The following is a 12218-nucleotide window of genomic DNA, read 5'->3' on the forward strand; positions in this document are numbered from 1 at the left end:
GAGAGTGAAACAAGTGTCGCTAGGGAAAAGAGTGCTGCAGAGGAAGCATGGCTTCTAACCCTAACTGTGGATAGTTAGCTGTCTTTTCTGCGGAATTAGCATGTAGCACTAATAATCCACTGAATTGTATAAAGTCTATAAAAATTATGTTTAGAAATAAGCAGGACCAGTCGTCTTATTACTCACTATTTCGTGCTTAATAAACTACCTACAAAACCTAAATACCATTCCTTTCATTTTAAAAATGAGCGCTCGAAGAGAATGTTTTCTCACTTGAAGTTTTGTTAAAGCGCTTATGTTAATAGTGATTCCGGAGTGGGGGGGGGGGGGGGAGGAGGAGGAGGAGGAGGAGGATGGTGGGAGGGAGGGGGGTTACTAACAAATATGATTGTACTCAGGGGTAATGGCCTCCAAAAGGTAAGGAACCACTGTTTTGACAGTATTTGTCTCGACGACGACGCAACCTAAGCGTCAGATCTCAACTAATTTACATCGCACTACAGTCTGTGTCGGTAATAGTAGGTCTTACATTTGCTGGTGTGATGTTGCAGGAGGCATGCAGTAGCGACAACATCGTCGACATGAACACGACAGCCGCCGCCCCCGCACCTCCGCTCTTTCCTATGGCTGTGTCAAGTGCGGGACCCGCCTGGCATCTGCCGCACTTCTCTCCCAGCACCACCGCCCACGTCGTGAGTAACTTTCTCTCTCTTGTGTGTGTGTGTGTGTGTGTGTGTGTGTGTGTGTGTGGGGGGGGGGGGGGGGCGCAATCTGTTTAGCTTCTCGCCCTCTCACCTCGCCCTCTTTTCTCTTCTTTAGCTTCTCGCCTCGCCCTCTTTTCTCTTCTTTAGCTTCTCGCCTCGCCCTCTTTTCTCTTCTTTAGCTTCTCGCCTCGCCCTCTTTTCTCTTCTTTAGCTTCTCGCCTCGCCCTCTTTTCTCTTCTTTAGCTTCTCGCCTCGCCCTCTTTTCTCTTCTTTAGCTTCTCGCCTCGCCCTCTCTTATCTTCTTTAGCTTCTCGCCTCGCCCTCTCTTCTCTTCTTTAGCTTCTCGCCTCGCCCTCTCTTCTCTTCTTTAGCTTCTCGCCTCGCCCTCTCTACCCTCTTATCTTTAGCTCCGCGCCCTATTCTCTTTAGCTCCGCACCCTCTGTCTGTTATATGTGCGGTTAGCTTGACGCATTACTTTGTTTGCCAGAAGCAAGAGCCTTCTGATGGCGAGGCCGCGGATCGGCACGACGACTCCGGCATCTCGCCCGGGCGCAGCGCCAGTGCCAGTGGCAGCAGCGGCGGGCCTTCGCCAGAGCGCGAGGATCCCGGACCCTCGCAACATCACCACTACTTCCAGCACCAGCAACAGCTGCTGTCGTCTCCGCCACCAAACCCGAACGGCCACTACTTGGAGCGGCTGGACAATACGCCGTCCCAGACACAGCACAACGCTTACTACTATAATCACCACCACCACCAGCAGCAGAATGGCCGCGGACAACCCCTGCCGCAGGAGCCATACTACCAGCAGCAGCAACAGCTGCTTCAGCAGCAGCAGCAGCAGCAGCAACAACAACAACAACAACAACAACAACAACAACAACAACAGCAGCAGCAGGAACAGCAGGAGCAGCAGGAACAATCAGACAGTTCTGCACAATTCCATCTTGGCAGGTAAACATTCGAACCAACAATAGATTTTTTTTTTCTCTTTAGTCTCCTTGGTTCAGCTGTTTTTTCCGCTACAGACACGCTTCTTTTCCTCCGTTTGTTTTGTGAATCTCCACTGTTCATTAGCTGATCCTCCCCTACGCGTGTATAACGTGACTTTCGTGTGTTGCAGCCCCGCACGCGAGCCGCTGGCACGGGCCGTCCCGCAGTCTCCGCAACTGCGGACGCCGCCGCCAGCGGGCAGCGCGCAGACCAAGCAGGAGCCGGCCAGCCCGCTGGAAGGCAGCTCGTCGCCTGGCCAGCCGCCGCAAGCGTCCTGCGCCGCCTCGCAGGCTGACGAAAACTCGTCTAGCTCGTCACACTACTCCACGGAAGGCGAGGGCGCCCTGCGGCGACTGCAGGCGGCTGTCGAGACGATGGGAATGGTCAACGGCAGCGCAGACGGCGGCACCACCTACGAATGTCCCGTCTGCACCGTGCGCACCCAAGACAAGTACGTATCAACCAATAAAACTGAGATATTCATTTTCTACTACAATCTGTTTGCGTTTCAAGTATAACTAATCACTTGAGATGCGAATCTTTGGTTTTTCTCGACCCAGTTGAGATATTTATTCCATATTTACGTACACTACTCCAACTGGCTAAGCCGCTCTCTTCAGGTGCTGCTGGCTGTGTACTTGGTGCGTAGCCTTCAACCAGATTCAGCCTTCAACCAGATTCTAAAATATTGGTGCTGATCCGTCCTGCCCACCCCTGTTTATACCAGAATTAAATTCCCGGCGCTTTCTACGCTCTTTTGCCAGCCGGCGTGGCCGAGCGGTTCTAGGCGGTCGCAGGTTCGAATCCTGCCTCGGGCATGGATGTGTGTGATGTCCTTAGGTTAGTTAGGTTTAATTAGTTCTAAGTTCTAGGGGACTGATGACTTCAGATGTTAAGTCCCATAGTGCTCAGAGCCATTCTACGCTCACTTGTGCTCTTCTGAGCCCGCATGAAACGCACGCTGCATTCGCATTTTCCAGCTCTCGTGAATCAGGTTCTCGGCGATTTCTGAAAATTGAGTGGCAACCCCAACATGACACGACCAGTATCTTGTAACACACACAAACTTTCTGGGACAATGTAGTTCAGGAGTCTGTCTACGTAATAGTCGGATAACCTAGTAAGCCGACAGGGAGGTTGCCGCTTATGCGAAACTTTCGGTCCGTCACTCTATTTATTAAGATATTAGCGGTCAGCTCATTCACCAGAACTGGAAAATGCTGATAAAAGTGCGTGTCATAAAATAACAGTGCGGGATCTGAAAAACAAATAAGAATCATTGGTCGTGGCTGGTGCCGGAAGTGGAATTTGGCTACAAAAAGCAGTGCCACACTAACAATGCTTCAGTCTGTTTAGAGTTGAGGCAGCGAGTACGCACAACACAGCTCGCGCACCTGAGAACTGCGAGTAGGCAAAATTTGAACATAAAAATTCAACCAAGAAGTAAACTGAACGCCCGAAGACACACCATTAATCACTCGAGAGTTTAAATTTGGAGAGTGTAATTCGTGAGAATTAGACGTAATTGTTAGATACTGTAGCAGCGTGGACAGTGCAATGTTGTTTATCTGTGGCAGGGAGCAGTTCCAAGCTCACCTGGGAACGCACTACGAGCCGCGGTGTCCTTCCTGCGATCACGTGGCGTCCACTGTAGAGAATCTACGCGCACACATGCGTGAGGCGCACGCGCTGTCGCCGCCGCAAGATGACCCAGCTGAGACCAAAATAAATTCCCAGGTAAGCCAATGCGACCGTCCTGACCATAGATATCACTGAATGACAAATTTCAGTCTTGATTGCTTTTATTTATTCGTAACATAAAACTTCACGCGTTTCATTTTATCAACCACATTAAACAAGACACTGATACACCAAACCGACTCGCAGTCCTATACTACTGATCCTTTTCAATGTGAGTCTCTTGCTGGTATAAAGCAAAATGCGTAAAGTTGTACGGAATATGTAAATAAAAGCTATCAAGATGAAAATGTGTACTAGTGTTATGATATGGACTCATGTTGATGTATCTCTTTATGACATAATTTTTGCGTCAATCTCCTGGTACGTTTTCAACTACCAACTCTTCGTGTGAATATTAAGACTACAGAGGCTTTTCTTAGACATCCATATGCAGGATGCCCCCCCCCCCCCCCAAAACAATCACGAACAAACTTCAGGGACAGGTTCCTCATACAGAAATAAGTAAAAAAGTCTAGTAAAAGAGAGCTCTAAAATGCATACATTAAGAGGTACGAGCACTTTTCACCTTCGCTAGTGCGAAACACCTTCCGCAGAACAAGTGCTCATAGCTCTTAAATTGTGGATTTTAGAGAAAGTTTCCTTGCCTTTCTTCTTGTTTTGGTCTATACTTTCTCTTCCTAAAATATGAAAAGCAAAGAGCTTGCAGTAGAAGAGATGTTTCATAATATCTAAGATGAGCCAGTGCTGATCTCTTCAGGTATGTGCTTAAGAGCCCTTGTTTGCTAGAGTTTTTTCTTGTTTTAGTATAAGAGAACAGTCCCTGAAGTTTAACACCCCTTACTGACTTCGAAAGAGATCACATTTTACTTGCCGCAAAACTACATGCAACATTAGGGGATTTCTTTTTTCAATTAATACAGATCAAAACTGCAATTAGCCTAGCTCTTTAGATTTTCGCAGACAGCCCCTCCCCCCCTCGCCCCCGAGAAAAGGGGTGACTTTGTCCACAATGTGTGTAAGCAGTACTGCATCACGACTGTATCACTCACTTCGATGCGCTTAGTTGCCGGCATTATCTACCAGAAGGGTGAAAACAGGAATAAAGCAAGCAATAAATTTACCAATAATTTTTTTTGTATATTTTAAAGTTAGTTTAATGATTGTAATAGTGATATCTCAGATTTTATTGGCGTAACTGATTAATGGTGTTCTGTTGCGTTGTTCGCATTTTATGCACAGTATTACTACGGTCGACCCAGCCGTCTTCAGGTGCTGAGAGTTTTTCTGTTGTGTACTCGCTACATGGACTCCAACTAGCCCGATAAGCAGCGAGTACGCCTAACAGCAAAACTAGGTTGGGTCGGTAGTCGAAATATTTTACATAAAATGGAAACAACTTGGCACAACAAGAGGAAGCACACCATAAGTCAATTATTTTATTGACTGCTCTATGGTTGCTGCAACCATCATCTGTGAAAATGCAGCTCTTTCTACCCCACCCTGTTTCTAGTATCGCTTATTACGTTCTAAATTGTGATTATGCCGTACTTACCGCTGCATTCAAAACTTCCTGATCAGAGGTTAAAAATTGTTTCGTATATTTTGTACACAAGCTGGGACATAGTTTTAAAACTGGATGGCTCAGTACTAAAATTCGTATTTGCACAACAGAATTACAAATAAAGGATGGTGTGATATTGTTTACAGTGAGAAATACAGTGTTTCGGTGTCAAACATGCTTCCACCATAGGCAATTATGCACACTTCTCATCTGCCTCGGATAAACAAGAATTTAAAAATTTGAAACCTTTGATTTCAAATTTGTTTCATGAAGGCTGAGTAGAATACATAACATACTTTCCATTTCAGTCGCCAGCAGCACATCACTGGATGATATACAAATATTATCACATCCCCAGTTAGTTGTGTTAAGTGTCGGGAAATGTTACGTCGGCCCACTGCACTTAATCAAACCCTTGAAATAGGAATTTGAGTCCTTTCGCTGTATATCTCTGGAAATGACAAAGTAATGGAAGAAGATACATTGCTTTAAATATAATGAAATATCTTCGCAATATCAGATCTGAATCATGCCTGGTGGATCATCTTAACAATTTCATGTTATGAAGATGAACATAGTATGCACATCCTTACGAACTGTTTAAAGAGGAATACGGATGACACATCCTTTAGTACAGAATTGTCATTTTAAAGTATACATGGATTTCGTGTGCTACTTTATTCTTTTGAAGAGTAAAAATAACAGCTCCTAAGACAAAGCTTATTGCAATTTCCTGAACGGTGGCCTTTTCCTGTCGACGATAAAACGCAGCGGATTAAGAATGGAATTTCAACCTGTACATAAAGGTGGGTTTTTTTTTTTGGGGGGGGGGGGCGGGAGGTGTGTGTGTGTGTGTGTGTGTGTGTGTGTGTGTGTGTGTGTGTGTGTGTGTGTGTGTCAGTATTTAGAATTCAGGTTATTGCCTATGATTGTTTTTCGCGGAGGACTGAGCTTAATAACTAATAAATTCTTTCCATAAAATCTTTAGAACGACACTAGTCACAAGATAGAATAATCAACGAATCATTTAATATAACAATAATACCACAAAAAGTGAATCTTGATCATTTCATAATTATTATGAGAGAACTTTATGAAACTCACTGCAATGAAGAAGTGTCACATTTCCCGAAACTTTAGCACAACAAATTGTAGCCTATCAACAAAGACGATGCGGTTAAGAGTTTTGATAACAGGCTTCAATGAAGCAATATGTTTTCGTATCAACGAAAGTTAAATATGAAAATCACTAATAACGGCAATTTGCCTTCGCAAACTTATAATCTAACATGACACCTGTTACGATAGTTTCTTGCAGCCAATCACAGCACAGGAAACGTGCGTCATACAGACGTGTTTCTGGCGGTATAACAAAACAGCAAAAACATTTATTCAACATTACTATATTGTATTGTGAAATGAAAATTGTAGTGGCAGTCTGATCTGTAGCGTAGGCTGATGTTAGGTTGAAAGGCAAAATTTGGTTTGAAACAAGGATGTAAGATCAACGATACATGTACCATCGATGCCATCATTAGACATGAAGCTAAATCTCGAATTGGGAAAGGAACTCATTAATGTTCTTTCGAAGGGACCACCCATCATAGGCCTTCATCGATACAGGGAAATTGCAAAAAACTTAATTCTGGAGGGCCGGACGGGGATTGGAACCACCGTCCACGGGACGTCCAACGTATTAACAGCTGCACCGTATCGCTCGGTAAGAAGCCATCACACGACTCATTCAGCATGAACCAAATTCTTCAGTCATGAGGTGTGAGAAGCAGAATAATAGACAGGGGCCCTTTGAAGATAGCAAAGGGTGCTAAATAGGCTTCGGGTAAAGCAAAAAGTGTTGCAGGAGGAGTCGTCACTATCCAGTTCATCCAGGTGTCTCGAAGATAATGACTGAGCGACGTCGCGTACGCTGCTCTGGAATTGGCAGATAGTAGCAACCGAACAGGTGCCTTTTTGGATTACGTTTCTTGTGAATCTCAAGTGCCCTATTTGGTCGTTTCAGCATTTAAAATTGAATACAACGAAAACCTAATATTTCATTGCTTCACTGTCTCTTACCACTTCTTTCACCACTGACCGTGTCGAACTGCATAGCGGTTCGGATTCGAAGTTAAACTGTGTCAGAACTGCAATTAGCTAAGTAAGTTAGTTGAGGCTGGAGGAAAGTACTGAATATTTCCTCCAGTAGAATCATGCCTAGTACTGGGTGTACGAACCGGCATACGTGTTGAGAGCTTTACGGTTTTACTCGCTGAAAATCTCTCATTGATGCATCGCTTTCGGAAGATTTATGCCAAATAATCGAGAAATATAACCTCAATCCATCGTTACCCTTAAAGTTCTTTGTTTGGCGGTCCCCTCTTCCTGCTAGTGTACTATATAGCGTCCCTGGATTGGTCAGAATTCAGAGTTATGACAGGAATGATCATTCGAAGAAAAAAGTCTAGTAAACACGGGCTCTGAAATGCGTACCTTCAGAGCTATGAGTAATTCCCCAGAACATGACGTTCCACAATAACGAAGATGTCGTACTCGTAGCTCTCATGGTATGCCTTACAGAGCTTTCGCCGCGCGGGATTAGCCGAGCTGTCTCAGGCGCTGCAGTCATGGGCTGTGCGGCTGGTCCCGGCGGAGGTTAGAGTTCTCCCTCGGGCATGGATGTGTGTGTATGTTCTTAGGATAAATGGCTCTGAGCACTATGGGACTTCACTGCTGAGGTCATCAGTCTCCTAGAACTTAGAACTACTTAAACCTAACTAACCTAAGGACATCACACACATCCATGCCCGAGGCAGGATTCGAACCTGCGACCGTAGCGGTCGCGCGGTTCCAGGCTGTAGCGCCTAGAACCGCTCGGCCACCCCGGCCGGCTCTTAGGATAATTTAGGTTAAGTAGTGTGTAAGCTTAGGGACTGATGACCTTAGCACTTAAGTCCCATAAGATTTCAGACACATTTGCAAATTTTGAACAGAGCTTGGAATAGAAGAGATTTGTTTTACGGTATTGAAGTAGCAGTGATCACAGCTCTTGAGGAACGCATTTAGCAGCCAATGCTTATTGAACAATTTTTCTCAGAATGATCGTTCCTGTCATATTCTTGAATAATAATCACTCCTCGTCGAACACCCTGTATTTTTAGTAGTGTCGACTTTTTTGCGTCCTGCTAAAAGTGTGGGTCGATACTGTTGCAGGGCCGCGTGAAGACTTTCCGGTGCAAGCAGTGTGGCTTCGTGGCTGTGACGAAACTGGAGTTCTGGAAGCACTCTCGCTTGCACATCAAAGCGGAGAAGCTGTTGACGTGCAACCGGTGCCCCTTCGTGACCGAGTACAAGCACCACCTCGAGTACCACCTGCGCAACCACTCGGGCTGGAAGCCATTCCACTGCGACAAGTGTGACTACCAGTGCGTCAACAAGTCGATGCTCAACTCGCATCTCAAGTCGCACTCCAACATATACCAGTACCGGTGCGCCGACTGCACCTACGCCACCAAGTACTGCCACTCTCTGAAGCTGCACCTGCGCAAGTACCACCACACGCCGGACGTGGTGCTCAACCCGGACGGCTCGCCCAACCCGCTGCCCATCATAGACGTTTACGGCACGCGGCGCGGACCGAAACAGCGGCCTCGCACCACCACGCCGAAAAAGAAGTTTGCGGCCACGCCGCCGTCGGCATCTGCGCCCTCTCCGGCGCCTCCGCAGCCGCAAGCAGCCGTCCAACCGCGGCAGCCGCTGCCCCCGCCGCCAGCGCCTCGCGCTGCCGCGCCGCCCCAGGGTGCGGCTGCACTGCCGCCGTTCGCGCCCGCAGCCTTCGCGCCGTTGGTGCGGCCGGGAGGAGCCGTCTTCCCGTTCGGCAACGTGGGCCTCGTGCCGTCTATGCCGGCCTTCCCGTACAACCCGGTGCCGCACAACGCGTCCGACGCCGCCGGCTACGACGCCTACTACGCCGCGGCGCACAGCAGCGGCTTCCCGTTCTTCGTCAACAATAACAACGATAACGAGAGCCCTCAGGACGCAGAGGCCAAGATGCAGGACTACATGGCGCGCATTCTCGTGGCTACGCAGCTGCAGGTTCCCAACGTGCCGCTGCCGCAGGCCAGTACTCCGCTGCCGGACCCGCTGGATCTGACAAAGCCAGAGTCTCCCTCGCCGGCAGCTGTCAGATCGCCGACACCTACGCCGTCTACGTCGACGGCTGTCTCTGCCCTGCCACTCGAGGATGAGCCGATGCCGGTGCCCGTCCCGGCGGCTCCTTCCGCGACCAAGCACCGCCGGAAGGGCAAGGCTTACAAACTGGAGCGCATTGCCATGAAGCTGCAGTACCACGCGGATGACGACAGCGCAGAGGACGAGCCAGAACGGAAGCTGTTGAAGGCGGAACTCCCACTCGATCCCGAGCCAGAGAAGGAACCGCAGCCCTCGAGCGACCGTCCAGATTCTTCGGAGGCAGAGGCGGACGACGGAGAAGACAGTTCGGAAGCTCAGCGTGACTTCTTCTGCGAGCACTGCGAAATCACTTTCCGCGACGTCATCATGTACTCTTTGCACAAGGGCTACCACGGCCTCAAAAACCCTTTCACCTGCAACGCCTGCGGTAAGGAGACTGCAGACCGTGTCGAGTTCTTTGTTCACATTGCTCGCTCGCCCCATTCCTAAACGCTAGTGTCCAGCAAAACAGCACCGTGAAATCATATTCGACCATTAGCAAGTGCTGTACACCTTCTAATACAGACACCTCCGTAGCGGCATAATCGGACCAATTAGCTTAGCTATAAACAGTGCAAGCAGTTAGTGCTCATATATACAGCACTCCGAGGATATACTTAAATATGTGCGCCATGCTGCGGGCACTCCCTAATGTAAGATACCTACGCTAAGACTGAATGGACAATGGACAAGAACAGTGCCTTTATGTCTATAATGAACATTGCTCAATTATTTTGAAATACGTCTAGTCATTCCATTTTTGAGTTACCAACCAGATATAGCTTCGAATGCATCTGACGTTGATCGACTGTCGATTGGCTCTTTAGTCAGCATGGAAAGCAATTTAAATGAGTGCAATTTATTATATTTTTTATTATTTTAGATAGTTTTTTGATACAGTCAAATATAATTTTGTTATGTATAATAGACGTATTTTCAGCAGCTGCAACAGTTTGTCAGGTCAGTGACCTAAGGATTTGTCTCCCTCCTTGAACGATATTGACACTAAATGCACCAAAGAGAGAACTTTCACTATGTAATAAGAGTGCTGCAGACGAAGCGGTCTAGATTTAAGATTAATCAGCTGAAAGACGACGAATATTATCAGTTTCTCAGTGTTCCAAAACTGTAAAATGCATATCACTTACTCTGATTGTTAATGGGAACAAAGTCACTTTGTAGTTGACAGAATTTTTTTTCAAGTTTTATTTCGTTTGGAGAAACCAGACTTAAAATTTATAAGAATGAGAAGTCTAAGCAATAACTAGATAAATGAGCACGTAGTTTTTGAATACGTGCAAATGTATTTTTAATATTGGAGTCAATAGAATTTTCTGTGTTTTCATACAATAAGACACGCCAACTTACGAAGAGCATGTCGGTCGGACACTGAATATTTTTATATGGCAATGCAAAAAATTTGAGATGGAACAGTCACTTCTTGAAAGATATTAGTTGTGCTAGAGGAAGGTTCAATTTGGCATGCTGGTTCCACTGAGATGTTGATAAAGGACTGACTGAACCAAGAGGTGTATGTACATGTGAAACCCTATTTTGATATCAAACTAGCAATAAGCCATATTTTTATATTAAATGTGATATTTATGTTCTGTTGTATCTCATAAAGATAAGATATTATAAATGTTGGTGTGTCTCTTCTAGAATGTATTGTGATCTGTGTAACAATAAAGTACATGACAAATGACATCTGAAATTTATATTGCTTCCTCTCCATTCCATTCAAAGTTATCTTCATGTAAACTTTGCACTTTGAGTGAGAAATGTGTGCAGATCCTGAGGATGATTACCAGTAGGATCTAGTATGAAGTACTGTTTAATCCCTTTACCGTTGCTTATATTGCAGCGAGTGATAATGCACTGTTCATCCTGTTTAGTGCTAGTTGTGAATACATTTTACAGCAACATTCAGTTTGGCTCACAGCTTTACAACGTGGACACGGTTTAAGATTGGCTCTCAAGTAGCCAGTGAGGTAAGCAATTGTCTCCTCCAGTTGATTAGATACTTTCTAGAAAGTTTGCAGTATTGCAATTTATAAGAAGTACTATCATCAAATAAATACATCTCCAAAGTGAATTTACATTTTTCCTGTGGCTGTTGTTAATGTTGACATACGTTATTCAGCAACTTCAATTTTTAAATAAATGGTATGATGTTGCTCATCAAACCCACTTGCAATTGCTGTTTTTTAACTACTGAAATCAGCTTTGGATCTGATACAAAGATTGTATCCAGGGTCTGAGCAGGAGAGGGCGGAGTCGCCTCCTTCCACCCCCCCCCCCCCTTAGCGAATCGGTAGTGAGCATGCCTGTTGCCTTGCAATATAGCAGTCTATTGTTTCCCTTCGTACTACATACAAGAAAGAACTGCAACAACTCACTAATCCTCACAATATCTGGGTGGGGAGGAGTGATTTTATGCCCACTTTTTGAAAATATTGTAATTTAATCGGATAATTTATATTTCAAAATTTTGAAGAAAAATATTTGTTTTTAATGATTTTTTCCAGAAACTACTGTAATTGTTTCAAATTTTCCAGTAAAACGTAACCCAAAAATTTAAGCCTCGATAGTGGATGTGACTTCTCACAACAAATGGCATACAGACATCTTCAAGATCCTTCCTACACATCAACAAGAGATTTCAAAATTACTTTGTTAATAAAAAAATTAATGCTTGTGGTGCTCATAAACTACTACTTGAAAATAGATGTTATGGAAAATGTGTTGATATTGCTAGGGTTAATATCTGACAAAGATAAACAGTCAGAATGAACACAACACACTGAAATGAAAAAATGCCAACTGTCCACTATACATAGCTTCTAAAATTTAAACAAGTTCACTGTTTCTAACTACCTATAAAGCCTGCACCATCTGGGAAGCGCTGCAAAAGTGTCAAAGGCTCTCGTAATCCGTATTTAACTTCTTTCTCTAGATTGCTGATGGTAAAATAGAATTAGTTACAATAGATCGTAATTACACACACATAACAAAACTGAATACCAATAAC

The 12218-nt window shown here is 45.2% G+C and overlaps 1 protein-coding gene across 1 annotated transcript; it reads left to right on the forward strand.

Moving 5' to 3' along the window:
* Window positions 1–581: 581 nt before the first annotated feature.
* Window positions 582–10892, forward strand: LOC124596437 (protein hunchback-like). The gene is made up of 5 exons (XM_047135572.1): window positions 582–692; window positions 1193–1659; window positions 1829–2149; window positions 3276–3435; window positions 8171–10892. The coding sequence occupies exons 1-5, from the start codon at window positions 582–584 to the stop codon at window positions 9635–9637; spliced, it is 2526 nt and encodes an 841-aa protein (XP_046991528.1). The 3' UTR covers window positions 9638–10892.
* The last annotated feature ends 1326 nt before the right edge of the window (window positions 10893–12218 follow it).

The sequence above is a fragment of the Schistocerca americana genome, chromosome 2 (assembly GCF_021461395.2).
Source record: "Schistocerca americana isolate TAMUIC-IGC-003095 chromosome 2, iqSchAmer2.1, whole genome shotgun sequence".
In the NCBI taxonomy this organism is placed as follows: domain Eukaryota; kingdom Metazoa; phylum Arthropoda; class Insecta; order Orthoptera; family Acrididae; genus Schistocerca; species Schistocerca americana.

Bases quoted from the DNA above. Each gene is read 5' to 3' on its own strand.
- LOC124596437 (XM_047135572.1), top strand. From the start codon at position 582: ATGAACACGACAGCCGCCGCCCCCGCACCTCCGCTCTTTCCTATGGCT. The intron at 1,660-1,828 runs GTAAACATTCGA...CGTGTGTTGCAG, and splicing joins GCACAATTCCATCTTGGCAG to CCCCGCACGCGAGCCGCTGG. The intron at 2,150-3,275 runs GTACGTATCAAC...TATCTGTGGCAG, and splicing joins ACCGTGCGCACCCAAGACAA to GGAGCAGTTCCAAGCTCACC.